At 41.0% G+C, this 26343-nt stretch overlaps 1 protein-coding gene across 1 annotated transcript in view; it reads right to left on the bottom strand.

Annotated features, from left to right (window-relative positions):
* NUP133 (nucleoporin 133) overlaps window positions 1–26343 on the bottom strand; it is a 63817-nt gene that overhangs the window by 33766 nt on the left and 3708 nt on the right. Inside the window, exons 3-12 of the mRNA XM_065401266.1 lie at window positions 25276–25379; window positions 23321–23428; window positions 18246–18377; window positions 16094–16264; window positions 13840–13995; window positions 13684–13754; window positions 12924–13071; window positions 10132–10276; window positions 3785–3942; window positions 2916–3007 (exon numbers count right to left, since the gene is read on the bottom strand). Of these exons, the coding sequence (XP_065257338.1) occupies window positions 2916–3007; window positions 3785–3942; window positions 10132–10276; window positions 12924–13071; window positions 13684–13754; window positions 13840–13995; window positions 16094–16264; window positions 18246–18377; window positions 23321–23428; window positions 25276–25379 (1285 nt within the window). The remainder of the gene's footprint in view (window positions 1–2915; window positions 3008–3784; window positions 3943–10131; window positions 10277–12923; window positions 13072–13683; window positions 13755–13839; window positions 13996–16093; window positions 16265–18245; window positions 18378–23320; window positions 23429–25275; window positions 25380–26343) is intronic.

Raw genomic sequence — 26343 nt, 5'->3', positions numbered from 1 at the left:
CTAAAAAATCAGTTATCTTCTCAAAGAAAGAGATCAGGTTGGTCTGGCAAAATTCAACTTTCGTAAAACCATGTTGTATTTTATCTCAAATACCGTTTACCTCTATATCATTAATTACTTTCTCTTTCAACATTTGTTCCAAGACCTTGCATACAACTGAGGTATGACTAACAGACCTGCAGTTTCCCAGATCACCTTTTCCCCCCGTTTTGCCTAGAGGGGAAATCCTCTGTGTTTAAAATCTTTTTGTTACCCTGTAAAGTTATCTTCCATCCTGATTTTACAGAGGTGATTCTTTTATCTCTTTTTAAATAAACTTCTTTTAAGAACCTGATTGTTTTTCAGTGTCCTAAAGACCCAGGGGGGTTGATCTGTGCTCACTTTGTAACCAATTTGTTAGAATATTATTCTCAAGCCTCCCCAGGAAAGGGGGTGTAGGGACTTAGGGGGATATTTTGGGGGAGGTAGGGCTCCAAGTGGCCCTCCCTGAATGTTTGTTTAAATCACTTGGTGGTGGCAGCGATACTAAGGGTAAGGAAGAAATTTGTGCCTTGGGGAAGTTTTTAACCTAAGCTGGTAGAAATAAGCTTAGGGGGTCTTTCATGAGGGTCCCCACATCTGTACCCTAAAGTTTAAAGTGGGGAGGAAACCCTAACATAGGTACTATATTAGCAATTCTCCAGTCATAGGGTACAACCCCCAAGTTTAAGGATTCATTAAAAATCCTTGCCACTGGGCTTGCAATTTCATGTGCCAGTTCCTTTAATATTCTTCGATGGAGATTATTTGGGGGCCCTGATTTGGTCCCATTAAGCTGTTTGAGTTTGACTTACATGTCAGAAGTAGTCATTTCTACTTTCATATTCTTGTTTCCATAAGCCACCCTGCACTACTCCCAAACTCCTCATTACCCTTATTAAAAACTGAGGCAAAGTATTTGTTTAGTTGTCACCTACCATGGCTCAGATTATCCATTCCTTCTCATATCTGGTACCATTTGATCCAATAACATCTTTCTCCAAATAATGGCTCACTTTCACGCGGTTACCCTCATCACAGCTTCCATTTACCACTCCTAGTTTGCACCCTCACCTCTTCACCCTGTCCTTCCAACTCTCATCAAATCATACCTCCTCTTATCTTCAGTCTCTTAACTGCCATCTTCCTCTTATCCCCTTCCTTCAGTTTCTCTACAGCTGCTTCCTACTCTCCTTCCTCCAAAAACACTACTAACCCAGTAATCTATTGCATACCCCCATATCCTTTCATCATCTTCCCTTTTCCTGCATTATCCTGCAAAACCATGTCTCATTCTACAATTTATTTCCCACTCTAGCACTGGCTCTCTCTCCGACCCTGGCACCATCCTCTGATGGTGATTTCTCCTCCCAGCTGCCCAGGTGGCAGCTGTGTTTGTTGCTCTCCTGCCAGTTCCAACAATTCCTCACTTTCCCCTTCCTCTCTGAAGTACACACCTAACTATCCACCCATCCCTTCTTGCCACTGCTGTCATTCATCATTCCAGCTTGCTCTCTCACCCTTCTCCTTTCTCTCCACCTAACTCTTGACTCTCTTCCTAGTTCCACACCATTAACCTTCAGTTTCAGCTTCCATGTTGGTGAGCCTCACTGTTTCTTGTTCTCTTACTAATACCCTTGCTCAACCTGCTGTCACAAATCAATTCCCCCATTAACCTCCATGGTTGCAACTTTCTACACCAAGAATTGAGCTCAATGATTTCTCTCTTCCCAGACTAATTCAGGTCCTCCTCCTTGTATTTAAGGATCTCCACAACTCAATTTCTTATCTCTCTACTTCGCCTGACAGTCCCCTTCATGCACTTCTCCCACACAAATCTCTGTCTTTCTCATGCAGCCCCTTATGCCTGGAACCCTCTTTCTGACTCTCTCTTCCATGCCTCCATCCTCTCTTCAAAGTCCTTTCTCCAACCTCAATTATTCTAGGAGGCTTAGTTTTATAGATTATAGATTACTATATTCTTTCTATTCTAATATAAAAAATGTAAGTCTGCAGCCCTGAAGACATCTGCACAAATCACTAAGCAAACAAACTTACTGTTTTCACCCTTGGGTCACTCCACCCTTTCCGGTGTTTATCTCCTCCTCTTGTTTTTGAGAATTTAGATCACACATTTATCAGGGCAATGACTATGTTTTGAGCAGCATTATGCACATTCATGGCACTGTAAAAAAATATCTTCTAAAGGAATACTGAAAATTGCCTATTTAACTGTAAATAAAATAGTCAGGATTTTTCCATTCTTCCCTAACTTTCTTCACCAATGCCAGTTACTGAGAGGACAAACAAAATTTTAAGCTTAAAATAGCTTTACTTTGTGTCAATCAGATCATTAATACCAGCTCTGGCAGGTTATAGCTGTAAAAATGACTATACAAGTCTGCTCATTTCTAACATGGATCACTGCCTAGGTGGTCCAAGAATGCCAATTATTTCATGCGATAATTTTTTTTTAAAATTGGTTCTTTTTACAAAATCTCGTGTGATTTTTTTTAACCACAAAAAACTAAAAACTGAAAAATGTTTTTGAAAACCAAACAACATTTTTACCAATTTTTTGTGGGGGTTTTTTGTTTGTTTGTTTGGGTTGGGTTTTTTGGGGCTGTGGGATGTGTGTGTTGAAAATCCAGAAAAATTCAACCAATATGAAAAGCATTTCAGGGAAAATAAAACAGCTAGTCAAAAAAAACCTGTCAATAACAATTTACTCAACAGTGTCCAAGGTGTGCACACACTTTTCTAGAAAAGGAATATATTAAATATGGGTCCATGGTGATTTTTAATTAATCAGCATGAATTTTATTTTTATCAAGAGAATCCCTTAATTAAAAACAAACTTGCCCTCTCTAGTAAATCAACATAGTGTCTCCTCATACCTGCAGTACTGTAGAAAAGCAGCTTTCAGTAATTTAGTTTTATCCTCTTGTGCTATAATCTCCATTCTACTGGTAGCATCAAATGCAGAACCCTGAAATGTAAAGTAAAAATTTAGACTGAAGGACACATAGGCAAATACAAACCTCATTATGGAAGGAAAGTAATCTTTCTAAAATAACAATGGTTTAGGATTATAATAGACAGGCCAAATCTAAAGTTTTTATTCCTGTGGGATGTTCTTGCTGATCACAACAACAACAAAAGAGACTGGGGGTAAAGGTAACAGGATCACAGTTCAGAAGCTGTACAGATTGATCTAGCCAAAGTAATGGTCATGAGATTCCCTCCATTATGAGGTACTACTACAGCAACTGATTCTAGAGGGTAAGATAAATGGGATAATGACCAATTCATTCTTAGTTATTAGCTAACTAAAGAACTGGTCAGCCCCACACTAAAAGCCCAGCTTCCATCCCTCTCTAAAAAATTTTGGGCAAAAGATTCTACTTTAGAAAAATATTCTTGACAAGGCAACTCATCTGAGATTTTAAGTAAATGCATATTGTATAAAAGTTAAATACGGACATGTGAAAAAACTTTTTTCCATTCTAAAAAGAGCTGGTTACTTGATAAAAAAAGTAGAATTAAAGTAGCACATTATTCAAATGAGTAGAGCTGGCTGACAAATATCAATTTGACTGGGAATTTCAAAATATTGTAAAAATTGTTTTGGGTTTTGAAAATTTGTTTTCAGTTAGAGCTATACAAAAATTAAAATTTTCTGTGAATGAAATTGTGAAGGTGAGTGAACTCTAGGCACACTTTCTTTTTGCGTTACGAGGTTTTGAATTTTCATACTAAATATTACCTCATTATTTGGTCCAGCTACAGAAGATGACAGGGAATCCTCAAGGTCTTCAGGAAGCACAGACACACTTTCCCTAGAAAAGATGGCCACAAGCCCACTTTTTCTGGTGAAAAAAATGGGAACTCCAGTGTAAGAACCTGCTCCTAAAATGCTATCACCTAACGGGAAGGAAAAACAAGACATTTAATAAATAAAATGATCATATAATGCTGCATTCATAGCTTGATCTTCAAGTAGACATTTACCACATTTTCTCATGAACCAGCTAACAGCAGTACTTCACAACAGACTTGATCATTCAAACAAACGATAAGACCCACTGCAGATTACCAAATGATATGAGGTAATAACTAAGGGTATGTCTACACTACGAGAGTAGTTCGATTTTACTTAAATCGAATATGTGGAATCGATATTACAAAGTCGAACGTGTGTGTCCACACTAATGGTGCAAGCGTCGACATTGGAAGCGGTGCACTCAGGGCAGCTATCCCACAGTTCCCGCAGTCCCCGCTGCCCAGTGGAATTCTGGGTCGAGCCCCCAATGCCTTCTGGGGAAAAAAATGTGTCGAGGGTGGTTTTGGGTAACTGTCGTCATCCAACAGTCACTCCCGCCCTCCCTCCCTGAAAGCGCCGGCGGGAAATCAGTTCGCGCACTTTTCTGGTCAGTGACAGCGCGGACGCCACAGCACTGCGAGCATGGAGCCCGCTGCAACCATGGCTGCAGTTATGGCCGTTGTCAACACCTCGCACCTTATTGTCCACCTTTCCCAGAGGCAGATGCTGAGAAATCGGGCGAGGAGGCTACGGCAGCGCGGTGAGGACCTGAAGTCTGAGAGTGGCACAGACCTGTCACAAAGCACGGGACCCCGCGCCGAGGACATGATGGTGACAATGGGTCATGTTGATGTTGTGGAACGGCGATTCTGGGCCCGGGAAACAAGCACGGACTGGTGGGACCGCATAGTGCTGCAGGTCTGGGATGAATCACAGTGGCCGCGAAACTTTCGCATGCGGAAGGGAACTTTCCTTGAACTTTGTGAGTTGCTGTCCCCTGCCCTGAAGCGCAAGGACACCCGGATGCGAGCAGCCCTGACTGTCCAGAAGCGAGTGGCCATAGCCCTCTGGAAGCTTGCAACGCCGGACAGCTACCGGTCAGTCGCGAACCACTTTGGCGTGGGCAAATCTACCGTGGGGGTTGTTGTGATGCAAGTAGCCAACGCAATCGTTGAGCTACTGCTCTCAAAGGTAGTGACCCTGGGAAACGTGGAGGTCATCATAGATGGCTTCGCCGCAATGGGATTCCCAAACTGCGGTGGGGCTATAGATGGAACTCACATCCCTATCCTGGGACCGGACCACCAGGCCAGCCAGTACATTAACCGAAAGGGCTACTTTTCAATGGTGCTGCAAGCACTCGTGGACCATAGGGGATGTTTTACAAACATCAACGTCGGATGGCCGGGCAAGGTTCATGACGCTCGTGTTTTCAGGAACTCTGGTCTGTTTAGACGGCTGCAGGAAGGTATTTACTTCCCGGACCACAAAATAACTCTATAGGCATCTCCACATCCCCAAGTCATCCTCGGGGACCCAGCCTACCCGCTAATGCCCTGGCTCATGAAGCCCTATACAGGCACCCTGGACACTGAAAAAGAACTCTTCAACTACCGGCTGAGCAAGTGCAGAATGGTGGTGGAGTGTGCTTTTGGACGTCTCAAGGGGAGATGGAGAACCTTACTGACTCGCTCTGATCTCAGCGAAACCAATATCCCCATTGTTATTGCAGCTTGTTGTGTGCTCCACAATCTGTGAGAGCAAGGGGGAGACCTTTATGGCGGGGTGGGAGGTTGAGGCAAATAGCCTGGCTGCTGATTACGCCCAGCCAGACAGCCGGGCGATTAGAAGAGCCCAGCGGGATGCGCTGTGCATCCGGGAGGCTTTGAAAGCTAGGTTCCTGAGTGAGCAGGATAACCTGTGACTATTAAGTTTGTTTACAGAGAAGCTGAACCTGCCCCCGTTTCTTTACCCAGTAAATGTTCACTATCCTCTCCAGTTACATACCCCGTTCACCCCCATTCCAACACACGTTTAAAAATAAAATCACTTGAAATTTGTTAATGAACACCGTTTTCTTTATTACTGTTTTCGCGGTAAAGTGTTGAACCTGGGACGCAGACTGTGGTGGGGAGCGGGTGTAGTGTAGTGATGTAAAGGACGCTTCTAAACTCCAGGAATGACAGGCTCCGCACTGGTGGACTGGTTGTTTCAACGGAGCCTGCCACCCCTCCTGTTCGGGACTCTGTGTGTGGGGGCTATGTGACTTTGTGGCAGGGGGAGGACGGTTACAGATCCCCTGCTGCGTGGCTCTGTGATCCAGGATAAGGACCGCTGCATAAGATCTCTAACCGCCCTCCCCCGCCACAAAGTCACATAGCGCCCCCCCCCCCCTCCCACACACACACACAGAACATGAAAACCACCTCCCAGACTGACCAGGGTAACTAGTGAATGCAACGTGTGTGTGCCCTGCTGCTGAACCTGCCCCCGCGTTTGTACCCTGGTAAAGGTGACTGTCCTGTCCAATTACCAACCCCCTTCCCCCCCTTCAAACAGACTCTCCTCTAAAAGAACATGATGGAAACAGTAATTAACAGAAACATATTTTTTATTAGCAACTACACATGAAACTGGGGGATGAAACTGGGATGGGGGCTTGGGTGAGGCGGGAAGGAAAGGACTTATCAAATTTTGGGGAATGAGAGCCTTCTGGTACTTGAGCAGTCTGCAGGGGTGGAGTGAGAGTTTTCACGGACTCTGCCGCCCCTCCTTCTTGGGACTTTGGGTGAGGGGGGTATGGGACTTTGTGGCGGGGGAGGGCGGTTAGAGATAGACTGCAGCGGGGCTCTGTCCTCCTGCCTCCAGTCCTGCAGAACATCCACAAGGCGCCGGAGCGTGTCCATTTGCTCCCTCATTAGTCCAAGCAGCGTTTGAGTCGCCTGCTGGTCTTCCTGCCGCCACCTCTCCTCCCGTTCCATGTGTGATCGGTGCATTTGGGACAAGTTCTCCCTCCACTGGGTCTGCTGGGCTGCCTGGGCTCGGGAGCAGCCCATAAGTTCCGAGAACATGTCCTCCTGTGTCCTCTTCTTCCTACGCCTAATCTGCGCTAGCCTCTGGGAGTGTGATGCCAGGGTAGGTCGGGAGACAGTCGCAGCTGTGGGATGGGAAAAAGGGAGTGAATTCCTCAGAAAGATAAATTTTTGGTTGAACAAAGAACATAGTCTTTCTCTGTGAACAAGACCATGCACAGCACCTATCACATGCACACTCAGGACAAGGTCAAATTTTCGGCCTTCGCATGCAGTGCCTGGGGTCTTGCAGTGCAGATCAGACAAGCGGGACAGGACAGCGGAATTTGGGTAACAGGCTGACATGGTAAGCCGTAGACTTGTGGCTGCTTAAAACTTTAATAGCAGCATTGCCCTCCTTTCACGTTCAAAGCAATGCCAGTCCCTGCTGCCAGCAATCCGGCAAGCATGAACTCTGCCCCTGTCCCACCCCCTCGCGACTGTCCCAGGGAAAGATCCCTGTATGCTGCTCCTCTCCCGCCTCCACCGCGTGGCTCTAAACCACCGGTTACAGTTCTGTAAAGGAACAGGCAAGCAGTCCCAATACTAACATTCCCCTACCTAATTCAAAGCAGGTCACCATGAGCGACATCACTCTGATGAGGATTTCAGAGACGGAGAAAGAACGGATGCTTCGGGAAAGCCTGCAAAGACCAGGGCCGTATGCCGCCATGCTCTGCAAGGCAATGATACCCAAGTACTTGATTGTCTCCTGGCGCGGAAACGTTTCCTACCACGGAGGACCCAATAAGGCCGCTCTCCCCAGGAACCTGATGCAAAGGCTTTCCAATTACCTCCAGAAGAGCTTCGTGGAGATGTCCCAGGAGGATTTCTGCTCTATCCCCGGACATATAGACCGGATTTTACTGTAGCTGCACTGGCAGGGACTAAACAGTAGAGCGCCTAGGGCAAAACAATCATGCTAAACCGGACATTGTTAGATTTTTTTTCAGTAGTTGCACTGCCAAGGACTGAAACGTTAAGCGCCTAGGGCAAAGTAATCATGAAAAAGCCATTGTTAATATTGTTAATATTCCTGTTCTGTTAAAAATAAATGTTTACATGTTTAAAACACTTACTGACTGATCCTTCCCCTGATTCTGTGTCCGGGTTAACGCCTGGGGACGGTTGGTAGGGGATCTCTGTAAGGGTGATGAAGAGATCCTGGCTGTCGGGGAAATCAGCGTTGTAAGCGCTGTCGACTGCCTCGTCCTCCTCATCTCCTTCCTCATCTTCCCCGTCCGCTAACATGTCCGAGGAACCGGCCGTCGACAATATCCCATCCTCAGAGTCCACGGTCAGTGGTGGGGTAGTGGCGGCGGCCGCACCTAGGATGGAATGCAGTGCCTCGTAGAAACGGGATGTCTGGGGCTGGGATCCGGAGCGTCCGTTTGCCTCTTTGGTCTTCTGGTAGCCTTGTCTCAGCTCCTTGATTTTCACGCGGCACTGCGTTGCATCCCGGCTGTATCCTCTCTCTGCCATGGCTTTAGAGATCTTCTCGTAGATCTTTGCATTCCATCTTTTCGATCGCAGCTCGGAAAGCACGGACTCATCGCCCCACACAGCGATCAGATCCAAGACTTCCCGATCAGTCCATGCTGGGGCCCTCTTTCTATTCTGAGATTGCATGGCCATCTCTGCTGGAGAGCTCTGCATCGTTGCCAGTGCTGCTGAGCTCGCCACGATGTCCAAACAGGAAATGAGATTCAAACTGCCCAGACAGGAAAAGGAATTCAAATTTTCCCGGGGCTTTTCCTGTGTGGCTGGTCAGAGCATCCGAGCTCGGACTGCTGTCCAGAGCGTCAACAGAGTGGTGCACTGTGGGATAGCTCCCGGAGCTATTACCGTCGATTTCCATCCACACCTAGCGTAATTCGACATGGCCATGTCGAATTTAGCGCTACTCCCCTCGTTGGGGAGGAGTACAGAAGTCGAATTTAAGAGACCTCTATGTCGAACTAAATAGCTTCGTGGTGTGGACGGGTGCAGAGTTAATTCGATGTAACGGTGCTAAATTCGACATAAACTCCTAGTGTAGACCAGGCCTAAGCAAACAAACCTAATTTTAGAAAAAATCCAAAGCACGGATTCATAAAATATTCTCACATATTAAAGTAAGTCCAGCTTTATTTCATGTTACACACCATACTATCCTAGCAAAAGAACTGTCCTATAAAATACTAATAGCAGACCTCACTACAGTGGTCTACTCAAATCTTTGATGAGAAGTGGAATGAAATTTCCAGGTGGAGAGAGAGAGACTTGTTTGGTTTGCAGAGAAGCCTTCCTCTGCAACATGGGTTTAAACCAGCAAGTGACATGTGTAAATGGTGGATTCTCTGTAACTTGAAGGCTTTAAATCATGATTTGAGGACTTCAATAACTCAGCCAGAGTTTAGGGATCTATTACAGGAGTGGGTGGGTGAGCGAGCTTCTGTGGCCTGCAATGTGCAGGAGGTCATGATCATGATGGTTCGTTCTGACCTTAAAGTCTATGAGTCTATCAGAATAAGCAAGATTCGGTGGTATTTAAAAATAGGGCTTCTATGTACAGTTACACAATATCATCTTATTTTCATTTTCTGTCTCCTGTCAAGTGAGTTTCAATCCCATTTTTAGAGTAAAATCCCAGACTTTTTGCAAGCAGTATATGAATAAAAATATACTCAGCACTTATATGTGTGTGTGTATATACACCTCTACCCTGATATAACGCGACCCGATATAACACGAATTCAGATATAACGCTGTAAAGCAGCGCTCCGGGGGGGGCGGGGCTGGACACTCCAGCGGATGAAAGCAAGTTCGATATAACACGGTTTGATTTTTTGGCTCCCGAGGACAGCGTTATATTGGGGTAGAGGTGTACATATTCAAAATTGTTTGCACAAACAACTTATCATTATACATTTCACACACAGGGAAGCTGAAGCAAAAGTAGTAAAGTGACTGGCTGCAGGCCAGAGAAAGAACTAGCAGCAACACCTAACATTAGAGTTCAGACCTTTGACTGCCAAACCTTTGTTCATTCCATCAGCCCATGCTGCCTCAATCTTTAGTTTTGAGGTAACTGGGGATCCTTGAATGAAGGAACAGAATGCCAAAACATATGGCTCAATCTAAATACAGTTTGGAAATAATTAAAATAAATGAAGAAAAATTTTGTCAATATGGTTAACTAAGTGAATTAATACAAATTAAGTTTCCTATTGCTATTACCTTGTGCACCAAAAAAAATTTTCTCCTGTGGTAAAGAAATTCTTCCAGTTCCAGTTGAACAAGCAAAGACCTCATCTTCAGTATACAGGTAGGCAGCATGGCTAAAGAAGTCTGGGACCACGAAACAGCACATCAGTTCTTCAGACTACAAGTGTCCAGAAGAATGGCAGAATATACAAATAAACAATATTTAACACTTAATACAGCACTTTAAAAATGTTCAAAAAGTTGTACAAACATGAATATCTGCCTTTTCTTAATTTTAACATGACAGACACATCTATCACAAATGTATTTTAAAAGGATCCCTATTTCTAATTTGCTCTGAATATTTAAGATCCTGCTAACTCCAAAAGAGATGGAGGTATATTTTCACCAGAATAGAAAAGAGGTGAACAAATCAGTAATTCAGCAGCCATTAGACACTCCTCCTAATGTAAGAACCAATTTTAAAATTGACACCATGGAAAAAATATCAGCCATAGAAAGTTAGGTCAAAGCTAATATTCATGAATGTAAAAGCTTAATTAAAGAGACATTGACACTTCATGAAACATTTTTTGTGAAGTGTCAGTTGAGTAAGCAAATATACTTTAAGCACACTTTGTGGATTTGTGTTAGAAATCTGCAGTACATCTGTAACTAAAGATTTGATTGTTGAAAACTAGGTATAGATGGGTTTAATTATCAGAGATATTCAAGATTATTGGTATTAGAGAGGCTAGTAAAACAGACTGATGTATCAAATAACAGAGTATATACATTTTTTAAAAGCTAAGATTCTGAGCAAAAAAAAAAACCCAGCAGAAGCCAGGAAATTTAAATTCAAAGCTGGTCTGGTTTTTCTGTTCTTATCAAAAGCATGAGGTTCTAAAATATCAACAAGCCAGACAGCAGCGGAGGCAAAGCCTCTTTTTTGAGCATATGATTGCATCTGAGGGGGAAAGAAGGGTATGTATATTGGGGATACTAGATGAAATTTAGGACCTTCAGCTGGCTTTGCTGAGCATCAGTACAAGCTATAAAAAAAATAAAGAAGCAACTGGAGATTAGAAAATTAGTTCAGTATATACAGCACAAGATACCCTATAAAACAATCTACAGCAGTGATAGTGAAACTGAGGCTCACGAGCCATAACTGGCTCTTTAAAAGAGTCTACTGCAGCTCTTTGCAGTACATGATATTAAAACACTGATTTAATTATTAACCAATCTAAGTTATTAACCAATCAGGATGCTTTTACTATGTTATTAACCAATTGTAGCTGATAAAATAATACTTGGTCAGTCATTTTGCTGTGAGAATAATATTTATTTCCCCTGTCATACTGTTTAAATATATAGTACTATAGTAAATGAAACAATGAATTCACACTACTGAGGCTCTTTAGGGTAATGTTGATAGCTAATCTGGCTCCTGAACTACTAAGGTCTGAATATCACTGATTAACGGCATATAAATCCATGTAATCAGGTAATGCCCAAATCTCACAAAAGATTCACAAACAATAGCTTTTAACCTCTAAGTCAGGGATTCTCAACCTTTTTCTTTCTGAGGCCCCCCCCAACATGTTATAAAAACTCCAGGGCCCAGTGTGGGGGGACTTGGGGCTCCAGCCGCCAGGAAGGAGAGCCCTCACGCATAGGTGTAGTTTGACTTCTATTGGGGGGGGCCCAGGAAGGGAGTACCACTCACCTCAGCAGGCCACCCAGCCTGTCTGGGTTGTGGGCAAGAGGGGGTGCAACCAAACACTATAACTCAAAGGGGGGTGGCTCAGCTCAAAAAGTTTGAAAACCGTTTAGAGGGCAGGAGGTAGGTAGGTGTTGTGTGCAGGCGGGGTGGTAGCTCAGACTGCAGGGAGAGGGGTAGCTAGGGGCTATGTGCCTGGAGTGCCTCCCCACCCTGCGGTCGCTGCTATCCTTTACCAGCTGCGTGAGCAGTCAAAGGGGGCTGGGAGCTGAGGAGCAGCCGCAACCCCAGGTGCCAGCAGCAGGAGGAGGAAACAGGGGAACACCATGGAGTAGCCGCTGCCCCACCCTGCCCGCTCCAGCTTCCAACCTGGCCAAAGGCGGGGCCTCAGGGGTCTGGGGGAGAGAAGGAAGTGGGGGGGTGGGCGTGGAGCTGCCCCCGTGACTTCCCTGCTCTGGGTAAGGCACTGCAGTTTGGGGGGGCAACACCCCCATAACCACCCAAATCCGCCCATGGACTCAGGGCATTAGCCTCAGGGGGAGTGCCAGGGCACCAGGGCTTTGGTCCCATGGGGGCACCAGGGCTCAGGGCTTTGGCCACGGGCCCTGCAGCCCCCCTGAAATGGCTCATGGACCCCCAGGGCACCAAAGACCCCCAGTTGAGAACCGCTCCTTTAAGTTTTACTCTTAACTTTTCTGTATTTGCTGTCCATTTTCAGCAAAATTCCTTCAGCCTTCTCCTTCAGATTCAAGACACTGAGGATGAATTACTTCATAATTCATGCAAAATTGATTTTATAATAAAGCTGCTTACAACAGAGAGATAGATGGCGGTATGTAGAGGGCAAGACAGTAAACCTAAACAATATGAAATATCTCAACAATAACACTTGTGAAAAAGGAGAGAGTTTCTGTGGGTTTTTACTTTATATATTTTACATGAAATTTAAATATTTTACATTGAACTTTAGTTACTGCTCTCATCAAAAGCTGTTTATATTAATTCTCAGGAAAAGAAAACACACAAAAAATGTTGCCTGTATACATTATTTCCAAGACCAATTCCAAATTCACTTTAGAGCAAAGGTCCAATGATTCCATACCTGAAAGGGTGGATTATATTGGGTGACCTCCACAACAACATCATCAGACATGTGGTAACCTTTATCCTCCACTGTTATGAGAGTGTAATAGGTGAGACATGGACTGTCTCCAAGATGCCATGCTGCAGCCAAAATTACCAGTCCATCACTATTCATTGAAAAAGCACCACACAATAAGTACATGCACCATGGTTCAGAATACAGGAACATAGGAAGGACACTACATAAATAATATTTTCAGGTATCCAATGTATTAGAAAAGTGTCTTTTTATTAAACAGGAACTTTAGTCTCCAACTTAAAACAGTGAGGGGGTAATATGGAGTATTTTGTTGTTAATGCTCTTAATGCAACAACAATGGTTTTTAGAAACTGAAAATCTGTGGAAAACTAAATTCCCATCAAGCTGTTTAAGTAATACCAATAGAAGCCACAGACCAGTTATTTTGGTTAGCTGACACAGAAGTTATATTTGGCTTACCCAGCCTCCTGGAAAAAAACATTGCGAAGAAAATTATCACGAAATGACAGAACCTTAATAGGGTTATTCTGGGTGAAGAATTTTTAAAACCATTAAGTTACTAATGTTATCACATCTAATACAATTAGTTATTTGCACTGAGGTGCCTGTTTTGTCACCAACAGCATTCAGAGTAATTAAAATCCCAATCATTTACATATAAAACAATGTAGGAAAATAGAAAGCACTTATCAAATCAGCACATGGTTCATCTCTTGCTAGACAGAATGCTCATGCCTACCGGTTTCGTTGCAAATCCAAATACTGAACGTTGACTCCTCCTTTAATATCTTCATAGCTACTTTCAGAGCCCTGTAAAAGACACTAATTTATACTGACAGAAACAAAGCAGCTAACTACCAATTTCATTTTATTTTTCAAGTTTACTGCCTCTTACCCAAATTGCATCTGTGATGTGTTCTTTAAGGATTCTGTTGATATCCCAGCTGAGAACTTGACGTTCAGTAGAATCGTCTATCTCCCATTTGTTTAGATTTGAACTGGTCAGTGCATAAAAGCTTGATCTCTCTTTGTCCCAAAGAACACTAGAAAGCTGCATTAACCAAAAAAAAAAAAAAAAAAAGCAAGCTCTGTGAGTTAAAGTATGTTCTTACTATTCTGATATATTGTGCCACTCCACTCTTAATTTGATAAGACTTATGCATGCTCAATTTGACAATTATTATTACTGTAGTGCCTACTAGCTCTGTTCATGGACCAGAACCCCATTATGCAAGGGGCTATATAACCACAGGATAAAAAGATGGTCCCTGCCCGAAAGAGCTTACAATCTCTGCTTTAACTATGATACAAGATTTAAGTATCTAAATAATTCCAGACAGAAGTCTTAGTTTATGGAATAGAAAAAAATTGCAAAAATATCTTTCATGCTCCTCTCCAGCTTTTGTGAAATTCACATACTTGAGTTGATCCACAACCACTGGCATCCCTTTATCTAGGGAGAACCTATGAGTTACTAATAGTTTCTCCATTGTCCTTCAATTTGCCCTGCATCATTCTCTGCACATCTCAAGTGTACACCAGGCTATAGTTCAATGTACACTTTAAAAATCATGCTTTGGGTGATGCAAGGACCTGAAAGAACATTTGCCTAATGAAGTAAACATGTTATAGATGCACAGGAAATGGGGCACGGTCTCCACAGAAGTGACTGCATGAGTCTTTGTGCATTTGAATGTTAAGACTGCAGCTCTCCAGATAGACAAAAGGGTATTTTTTCCTATGACTCTAGTAAGGTGCATGGGATAGGATGTTTTGCTGATGTTTAACTTAACAGATTTTTTGTTGTTGTTTTTTTTAATATGAGTTGTACGGTTAAGAACTCAAATCATAAAATGCCAAAGGTAATATTCACATGCAAGTTAAACTATGTCCTTCCTTATGGATATGCATGACAATATGATCACAAAATAAATCACAAATAATACAAATAGATGTCCATATAACCTTGAAAAGTGGATATTATATAACATGCAGCAAATGACACAGGGCCTCATTGCTCATCTTGTATGTAAGTGACTTTCAGAGACTGTCAGCATAAGCAGAGTATATACACAAAACTACAAAATGCCACACATCTAGTTTTACAGAAAACTGTACATTATATTTGATAAATGGTAAGTGGACAAATAATTAAAGACTCTTAGAATACACAAGTACCACTACACTGGATACAACCTTAACTTTGGCATTTCCTGACTTGAATGAGAATACTGCACAGTAAAGCACACACTAAAGTTTCTTTCGATTAACTTAAATGAGTCTTCCTGTGGTGAAAAGCTTAAAAAATACACAAGCACTCAGCAATTAAATTGCTAGATCAGGTATGGTATGGACCAGAAAGGAAGACAATATGCTGTGTAAGACTAATGCCACTCCACGAAATAAACAAAGGGGCCACAGGCTGTTGAGAAATACCACATCTAGATAGGATACCAACTATAGTTTGCTTTTGACATTCAGTTACCACAGGGATAATCTATGACAAATGAATAGGAGGGACAGTAGTACACTCCAGTTTTCTAGGCTTTAAGCCACTTGGTGTTTGACAACCGCAACGCAGGGAATCTTCTGGGAAGCATATGAAATACCAATTCTGGAACACAAATCAGGTTGAGGACTCAAGTCCAAGTGATCATACTGGACGCAGACCATCCATTTAATGAGCACACAGATGCTATGATTTCTGAGGAAATTTAAAAACAGTTGCAAGATAATTATTCCTTCCTGTTTACAACAGTGCTGTAAAGCAGTGGTTTTCTTTAGGGGTCCGCAGACTACGTCGAAGAGGTCTGCGAAAGGTTGTCGTTACTAAAGAACAGTGTTTTTCAACCTGGGGTCCACAGACTATGTCTAAGATTTCCAAAGGAGTCCGCACCTCCATTCGAAATTTTTCAGGGGTCCACAAATGAAGAGAGATTGAAAACCACTGCTGTACAGTATTTCTTTTTTAAGCCTTACTGAATATAATTGGTATGGAGTGGGTTTCAGAAGTCCTGTATCCTGATACAGTATGTCCTTAAGTAGCAGTGAGTGAAAGGGGAAGGAAGGAGTGAGACAATAAGTTGGAACACAGCATTATAATTTAAAAAAAAAAAATCTATTTATAATAATTTATTTCTTGAACTTACCGCAGCATCGTTACTGGGAGATAAAATCCCCAAGAGAGAGGAGACTCTTCGGCCAATTCCAGAAAACATGCCCTGTCCCTGTGGCAGGACATGCTGATGGATCTTACCAGAACTGTCTGGTATCAATCGAACTAGCTGGCCCCTTGAAGATGATAAAACAAAACTTCCTCCCTAACGAAAAGTAAAAATGTCTACATTAAACACATAAAAGACACACCACCAACTTTCAGCAACAATTACTGTCAAATAAGGATTATTTGTACCAGGCTAGGAGAAAACAGGATTGGGAACACAGCCATCGTTGCTACTGTACAAAGAACCCGAGGGCTAGCAGAGATATACCATGAAACATTTTTCCAGCAAATTAATTTAAAGCTCAGCTGGCTCTAAAAGCCTGGGGAAAACTTTACTTGGTTAAAAATGTCAGCTTTTCAATAGGCCATGCTCTTTACCTGGAAATTATAAGACATTACATAAAAACTGAAATGTATCAGATGTTTTAACAACTATTTATAGTTCTTCCAAGGCTTAAATTATGGCATATAGCACACAGTGTGTGTGTTAGGTTACTCATGTTTAAATTAATATTTTACCACATTTTTTGAAAAACTGTTTTACTGATCAGAAAAATAGTCCACCTTTAATGAACATTTTTACCAACTATTATTTGTGAACTTAATGGTCATTTTCATAATCTTCTTATGCTCTGCTCTGCTCCATAACAAAAAATTCTTTCCAAGGGTAGTTTGCTGTTTTCACTGAAGTGCCCTGACCTATGGAGGACACATCACAACTAACTGCATAAGAAAATATCCATCAGACTATGTTGTGAGACTTATTTCGGTATCTTTTAAAAATGATTTTGGCAACAGTGAATGTAGTTTTTGTAAAAGATGCCAGATTGTTTGTAAAAGGAAATGCAGCACTATTTGGCAATAATAGTGGAGAGGACAGGGACAGGCTCACCTCTTGTGCAAAGTCATTGACTTCAATGGTGTTACATGGGAGATGAATATAGCCCATACTGTGAAAAACACATTACTTAGAAGTATTGAAAGAAGTCTGTATCAAGCAAATATTAAACTGGAGTTCAACAATGATTAATCTTCTAAACACTGCACAAGATTTATCCTATGGAATTACATTTCCGTCAACAAAAATTGCAAAGCTAAAATTCCATGTAATGTTTTCAAACGAATGTTTACACTTCTCAAAATGCTGTGGTATAGTTCCATTTGAACTTTTCCCGAGTCTCAGTTTACCAATTTAGCAAATCTAGTGCTTCAAATCTCTGAGATGCCTGCACACACACTTTCAATTGCTTTCATTTTCTGACAGATGCTTAATTCTGTTTTTTAGACTTTTTAAGTTAAACAAGCAACAGATGTGTTGTTTTGGGATGTTTTAATACTCACTGCTAATCAAAAATGTTATATATAAATATACTAATTCTGCCCTAAAGGGAAAATCATTTTATTTAAATTAGACTTCGGATGTGCTAGGTTTTAGAAGTTGCAAAATGCAGGTAAAAATTTTCCAACAGGGTCAAACTGCTGACATCTGAAACACTTATGTGTAATTGTTCACTTAGTTAAGTGAAAAAAATTCACAATTCTTTAGTAAACATAACAGGTTAAAAAAGAGAATATAAGTAGTCCTACCACCATTTTATCTTTGCAGTTTACTCCTCTTACATCTAATTTCTAAACTGGGACATATATATATATATATATATATACATATATACACATATACACATATATATATACATATATACACATATACACATATATATACATATATACACATATACACATATATATATATATATATATATATATATACATATATACACATACACACACATACACACACACAGTTTAACAAGCTCATGCACAAAATAATTCTCTGTTCGTGTCTGTCATATTCTGGAACTTTTGGGAGGAAAGGGATCTTGCTCTCACTCATGGTGGTATCGCCTCTCTGTCAGTTCTGTGAAGTTATCCATAATGAAGTCACATAGTTCACTCTGCAACTGTTTAGTTTATTAAAGTTCCTAGGGGTTTAGGACTTGATGCTCCAAATACTCTTTCCTGTTTCTAAGTCAGCAATCAAATTAATACTTTTGATGTAAACAAAATTTGTACTATACCTTTACAGCTGTTAGAAAACTGCACAGAGAGCCTCCAAAGTCTGTAAAAGTCTCCGTATAGGAACCTTCATGCACAAGGCTGGGCCAATAACGTACAAACCCTTCGCTGGTGGCAACCATTGCTGACAGAGACTTGAAATTACAGAAAAATAGTCAACACATGATACAGATGGACTATAATAAGGATGAAACTTTTTATTTGAATAATATTAATCTCTTTTGAGTGTCCCAGAGGTTAAGCGGGTAAAAACACAAAATTGGTAAACATATACATACATACACACAGAACTAAAGCGCATTCAGGGGAGGAGGAGGAGGAGGATTATGTAAAAATGGAAACTTCTAACTCAACAGATGTATATACTGAGTCATGTCTGCTTGTCTTACTGACAAAAATAATTTTTACTACTTTTTACTGCTGATCATGTAGCAGGGCCAATATAGCTATGGAGTGCAAGTGAGATTTGTTGCTGTAAGAACCAGCAAAGGACTTAAGTTCCAGATGCAAAATCTTTGTTACTGGTCATGACATGTGACCCCAAGAACCCAGCTTGACTAATATCCAACGTCAGCTGGCGAGGCTGACAGTTAGAGAAAAAAATCTCTTTACCTGTAAACCAAAAAAAATTGTTTTGGAGCCATTAAGAGAAACATAAAACTCTACAATGCCTTTTTTACAAATGTATTCTTTAGAGAATAAGCACACAAACTCTCAAATGTTTCTATCAGGATGTTTTGGGTGAAGAGTTCTTCACTCTAGGACTCACTCTCCCTGGAGATTCACCCAAAGCCAAGTACAAAGAATGGTGCAAGTGCCTTTATCCAAGTAAAGATCTGGACAGGAAGCACTATGTCTCATCAACTGATTGCCCAAAAATCACAAAATAATAAGAACATAATAATGGCTGTAATGGGTCAGACCAATGGTCCATCTAGCCCACTATCCTATCTTCTATCAATAGCCAGTGCCAGATACTTCAGAGAGAATTAACTGAACAGGGCAATTATCAAGTGATTCATCCCCCGTTGTCCAATCCCAGTTTATAGCAGTTGGAGATTAAGGGCCATGGGGTTACATCTCTGACCATCTTGGCTAATAGCCATTGATGAACCTATTCTCCATGAATTTATCTAATTCTTTTGTAACCCATTTACACTTTTGGCCTTCACAACATCCCCGGGAAGGAGTTCCACAGGCTGACTGCATGTTGTGTGAAGTACTTCTTCCTTATGTTTGTTTTAAACCTGCTGTATATTAATTTATTTGTATCACCCCTAGTTCTTGTGTTACATGAAAGGATAAATAACACTTCCTCCACACCATTAATGATTTTAGAGACCTCTATCACATCCCACCCGTTGGTTGTCTCTTTTCTGAGCTGAATAGATGGTCTTTTTAATCTCCCCATCATATGGGAGTTGTTCCATACTCCAATCATTTTTGTAGCCCTTTTCTTTACTTATTCCAATTTTAATACATCTTTTTTGAGATGGAGTAACCAGAACTGCATGCAGTACTCAAGGAGTGGGCATACAATGGATTTACATAGTGGCATTAAGATATTTTCTTATTATCTATTCCCTTCCGAATGGCTCCTAACACTGTTAAGCTTTTTTGACAGTCACTGCACATTGAGCGGATGTTTTCGGAGAACTATCTAAGATGACTCCAAGATCTCTTTCTTAAGTGGCAACAGCTGATTTAGACCCCATCATTTTGTGTGTATAGTTGGGGTTATGTTTTCCAATGTGCATTACTTTGCACTTATCAACATTAAATTTCATCTGCCATTTTGTTGCCTAGTCATCCAGTTTTGTGAGATCCCTTTGAAACTCTTTGCAATCATCTTTGGACTTAACAATCGAGTAATTTTGTATCAGCTGCAAACTCTGCCACCTCACTGTTTCCCCACTTTTCCAAATCATTTATAAATATGTTGTACAGCACTTGTCCCAGTACAGATCTTTGGGGGACCCTGCTATTTACCTCTCTCCACTGTGAAACCTAACCATTTACTCCTACCCTTTCCTTCCTACCTTTTAACCAGTTACTGATCCATGAGAGGTCATTCCCTCTTCTCCCATGACTGCTTACTTTGCTTAAGAGCCTTTGGTGAGGAACCTTGTCAAAGGCTTTCTGAAAATCCAAGTACACTAGACCTAACTCAATCATCCTTGTCCAGATGCTTATTGACAACCTCAAAAAATTCTAACAGATTGATGAAGCATGATTTGCCTATACAAAAGCCATGTTGACTCTTCCCCAACACTGTTTATCTCTGCACCTGATAATTCTATTCTTTACTATAGTGTCAACCTATTTGCCTGGTACTGAAGTTAGGCTTACTGGCCTGTAATTGCCAGGATTGTCTCTGGAGCCCTTTTTTTAAAAAATGGCTGTTACATTAGCTATCTTCCAGTCATCTGGTACAGAGGCTGATTTAAGCAACAGGCTACATACCACAGTTAGTAGTTCTGCAATTTCATATTTGAGCTCCTTCAGAACTCTTGGGTGAATATTTGTTCCCAAACCTCCTTTACTGACACCTCAATCTGGGACATTTCCTCAGATCTGTCATCTAAAAGAATGGCTCAGGTGTGGGAATCTCCCACACATCCTCTGCAGTGAAGACCAATGCAAAGAATTCATTTCTGCAATGGTCTTGTCTTCCTTGAGTCCTCCTTTACCACCTTGATCATCCAGTGGCCCCACTGATTGTTTGGCAGGCTTCCTGCTTCTAATGTACTTACAAACATTTTTGCTGTTAGTTTTTGTGTCTTTTGCTAGTTGCTCTTCAAATTCCTTTTTGGCATGCCTAATTATACTTTTGCACTTGACTTGCCAGAGTTTTTGCTCTTTTCTATTTTTCTCACTAGGATTTGACTTCCAAAGTTTTTAAAGGATACCTTTTTGCCTCTAAATGCCTCTTTTACTCTGTTGTTTAACCGTGGTGGCATTTTTCTGGTCCTCTTACTGTTTTGTTTTGTTGTAATTTGGAGTATACAAGACGTTTTACTCTTGTGACTATTCCTTTTAATTTCCAATTAAATAGCCTCCTCATTTTTGTGTAGTTCCCCTTTTTGAAGTTAAATGCTACTGTGGTGGGTTTCTTTAGTATTTTCCCCCACTACAAGGATGTTAAATTTAATTACATTATGGTCACTATTACCGAGCAGTTCAATTATATTTAAAAATTTTACAGTAATTTATTTTGTAATGTTGTAATTTAAGAGATCGTTGAGCTATTCCTTTGACCCAACCTCTTGCAGTTTTCCCACCACTAATATTCCCCTTACAGCATTACTACTGTGGTCCACAAAGCACTGATGTCTTTGCAAAACATACCCAGCTAAGGAAAGATGAATTTAATAATTTAGGCTTTTGCATGTTCTCACCTCTCATACTACTTCTACCATGATTAAACTGTGGCAAGAGTTAAAGGGGTCAAGTTTGGGGGGAGGGGTGTGACAGCAAAATGCTACTACCTCTTTTCACCACCTAGAAATTCAAGATGATGCCAGGATGGATGGCTTCTTCCCTTCAAGGACTAGCTGCTGATCTGACCCTCACTGAAAAGCTCTGGGTGCAATGAATGAATGCTGTGTACAACCTGAAACTGAAACTGAAAACTGGCCACTATCTCATGTTCTTTGTGAACGGTAGTTACACACAATATAGTGCACAACAGAGCAATATAGTGTATACCGAGTTGATCCTGGGTTCTCATCCTCGCACAGTGCAAAAGGTACTTAGCAAAGCAGCAGGCCCAGGAAGGCAAATCACCTATTTCTTCCAGTGTTGGATGGCATTCATAATGAAACTTAGGCAAAAAAACAGTTTTCATTTGCAGGCAGTCCACACACCCAGAATGAAAACAAAAATAATGCACAACTTTTTCAGGAAGCACTATGTTCAAATTTCACTTGTCTGGACTAAACTTTCGGGCGTCCCACTGCTGAATGATGGTATTTTCCCTAGTCTGATTTTTTAAAATTTTTTTTAATTAATCCTTTAAGAACTGCAATATAAGAAGTTTCTAATTACTACATTTAATTACCAAAAAAAGAATAATTATTTTAAAACTGTCTTAAGTATATTAAACGTGAGCCTGCTATCTTGACAGTGATGTAGTTTATAACTATGCTTGGCAGATTTCATTTCTTTTCCCTAACTTTAAAAATAAAAATCAATAAAAATGTTGATTATTTTTACAGTTGTGGGGAGTAGGGCTGAGGCTAGGGTTAGGGCAGTGCTGACCGCAGGGCGCTGCCTGTGCAGCCAATGGGAGGGCCAATGGAAGAGCAGAGACCCCCCAGCCAGGACAGCAAAGATGACAAGGAGCCCCAAGCCACAGGGGACACCACCCCACTGCCGAACAGTTCCTGCCTGAGGATGGCTCCCACACTCCTGGCTTGTGAGTGAGTGGGACTGTGACAGCAGAGCTGCAGAGAGATCCCTACATGGCCATTGACACCAGATCGCTACAGGCACAAGGAGCAGGGAAGGCTGTCATCCTGGTGGAGCAAAGCAGAGACCACCCAGCACTCCCAGCTGGTGAGTGAGAATCCATGACAGCAGGGCTACAGAGGGCTCCCTGCACTGCCACATAAGCCATTCAGCAGTGGGGTGGCCATGCCTGCAACCAGGGACTCTTCCTCTTCCTCACAGTCCTGGACAGAGATCTCTGCTCTGCCCTTCCAAGACTGCAGCCTCCCCCTGCACCTTGGGTGCAGGGATCAGAGGTCACCAACCCAGAGGCAGCACAGGGAGCCCTCTGCAACTCCACTGCCACAGACCGACCCACTCACTCCTGTGACAGCAGGGCTGCAGAGGACTCCCTCCAGGGCCACAGGGCTGGTGACACCAGATCCCTATAGGCACACTGACAGTTACCAACCACTGGTTTTTTCGTCAATTTCAGTGTGTCAACAGAAATTGATGTTTATTGACAGTTATCGATTAAAACTGAATCCTGCCAAGCCTAATTATAACACAGGGAATGCAGTTTCCAAATGAATGAATGACAAAGAAGGATATTCATAGATGTTTTTTTAAAAATGGTTAAGTTGCTTACTTGTAGAGAAGGTACTTCACTTGAGGTACTGAGGCAGGATATAGCTGCCAAGCTAGAACTCCATTGGAAATCACTGGATGGCAACTGTAGTTCCTTGCATACAGATAACTACAACGAGGAATAAAGAGACACTATTATAAACATGCCTCAGACAAAGTCATTTGTATATCCATTTTACAAATTCTACTAATCTTTGTTCTGACAGTAGGTACTAAGGTAAAGGCAAATAATTAAATTACTCAAATTACATGAAACTACAGCAAAGGGTTTTAGAGAGGATTATCAGAGTACAGTCATATTTGTGTTAAATAAATACCCAGGCATGCTTCATTCCCATCCTAATGACAAATACAGGAACTCTAGATTCCAGTCTTCTGTCAACCAGACAGCAACTTGTGTCTGCCAACAAGCAGGCAATTGTTTCACTGAACTTATTTATTTATTAAAATGTCTTAAATGTGATTTATAATGCCAACCATTTTTCAGATGATCCTCCCTCAGCACTTGGAGAAATTCTTCAGGAGGTGAAGGCTGGAGAAGATACAACAGCCCCAGCTTGGCAGTAGTATGAGGCTTCTCAGATAACCCATTGTTAAAGAACATAAATTCACCCCACCTTTACCCCCAATTAAAAAAAAACATACAACTAACAACCTGGGCCAATCATTAGGTTCATCTGCACGTATGTCATTACCATGTCCCCAACCCTTCATTTGCTCTTGAGTCTTTTAGATTGAAAGCTCTAGAGTAGACTATATCACTATCTGCTTCTACAGCACCCAGCACAATGGAGCCCTAATCCTGGTTGGAGGGGAGGGTTTGGGTGCTACTGGAATAAAAATTGTAAATAATAGAACTACTTTTTATTTTGCACTAATATGGGTTTACCAATCAGAACAATACTGTTAATGTATCAAGCACTCTCTTTTAAAAAATGTAAGCTCTGAATTTTGAACCAATTTTCTGCTTTTAAACTATCTTAAGTTCTAACATTAGGTCCCCATATGGAGTGTCACAAATGCCATTTTTAGCAAGATTGCCATAACCAGCTGATAGCTCAGAAATGTATTTACACATTATTTTCAAATACAATTCACAAATTACACAGGGTAAGAGTGCTTCTCAACACTACACTGGACAAAGCAGGTTTCTTTGAAGCCTTTTAGCCGGAACACTGGTTATACATTTTCAAATACAAGATGGTAAAATCATCCAAAGAAATGTGCTTGAGAAAATTATGACTGTTGAATAGGGAAGGAAAATATATCGGTAAAATCAGCACAGCTGCACTTGTCACTCTGTACAACTCTCACAGTATAATGTCCACAATACCAAAGAATACACGCTGCATTTGACTGAGGAGGAGAGACATATTCCCTATCATCAAGAGAGACTGGAGAATGCGTCTCTATTCCTTGTTGTTATAACAACTACAGGCTCCTACAGATGTTAACTGCTATGCACTGAAGTGTTTTTTCGCGTAAGTGTTTTTTGGTGCATAGGTAAAAATATTTTCTTGACAAAAGCAAATTAATCAAAACATCCACTCACAATACAAGAGGCTTATACAGATTCATTTCTCATGGCACACGTTGAAGAGCAGGCACAGGATTATCAAAACCAATCTTAATATATTAGCTAATTTCAAAAAACGTTATTTAAAATCACTAGAGTGCATCTGCCTTGAGAGACACCTATTAAATAAAAAAACCCCAATACAATATTAAGGTTGCACAGAGAGAAAATACAAGAGTTAAGTTCTAACAGCAAGCTTTCACCTTTCTTATGGAGTTGCTACCACCAATTTGTACAAACCCATTCATCTTTTTCACGTGAGTTATGGGTCTCAGTTTGTCGACTATCCCTTGGGTCAAACTACAGAATTGAAAGACTTGCTCGATTAGCGTAACACATACACACCCACTTTTTCATCATCATTTTGACAGCCCATTTACCTTAGCAACTGGTGATTGACCAATCTTCCAAATAATCAGCCTCTCTTTGTAGACTAGCCAGGCCCATCCACTTTCATCTACCTGCACGCTTAACGGGTCATCAGCTACATCCAAAAAGACCATATAAAATTTCATGAAGTAATAAGACTTCTAAAACTCTGTAGAATAATCTTTAAACTACCAAATCTTCATTTTGGTAGGAAAAGAGGAAACTTTTTTCTAACAGATCCAATGCCACATGAAAAATTCTATGTCCTTTAGATAATTAAATGCAAGACACTCATTTACCAAATATTGTTTAAAATACATTTCAATGTAACATACTTTCAACTTTTGTGAGAGAAATGTAAGTCATGCCAAGAAAATGACCCATTTACATTTTATTTACATCTTATTAGATAAGAATTGAGAGCAGCATAATCACTGAGGAAATTACTTAAAGTTATTGCAGATATAATGTAAACCTAAAACAGTGAACCATTATAAAAAAGAAACAGCAATGTAGAGAAAAATCTCTGAAGAGAGATTCTTGGTTTCAAGGCAAAGCCCATTTTCCTGGATTTTTGGAGAATGATAAGAAGATAATAACGAGTAGCTTTTTCTATTTATCTGCTGGTTTTATATCATTATGTGGGGTTGGGTTAAATCAAGCTGATGTATTTGTGTTTTAACAGTTTGGATTATGTGTTCTTAAAGAACTATTAAAGCACCTAAAGTTTGAGATAGGTACAAAATAAATGAAAAAGATGAAAAAAACAGACAGACATATACACAACTTGATTTCTTTACTCAATCCTTTGGATCTGACACACACCATCCCCCTTTAGACACTATTTTAGGCATTTTTAATATGCCTCTAACTGTATTATCTAGGTACCAAATTCAAAATTGGGACTCTCATTAACTTTGTCCATAAAGGATCCAGCTCCTTCATCATTCCTAGATTCAGCTATTTATATTTGGAAGGGATTCTTTTATATTAGTTCAGCCTTTGTTATTGAGGTATGACTTTTTCATAAAGTTTTGCATTGCACTCTCAAAACAGACCAGTTTTAGCTCATTCTAATC

Source organism: Emys orbicularis, chromosome 3, assembly GCF_028017835.1.
Source record: "Emys orbicularis isolate rEmyOrb1 chromosome 3, rEmyOrb1.hap1, whole genome shotgun sequence".
NCBI classification, from domain to species: Eukaryota; Metazoa; Chordata; order Testudines; family Emydidae; genus Emys; species Emys orbicularis.
This window is presented reverse-complemented; position numbering and strand designations above follow the sequence as displayed.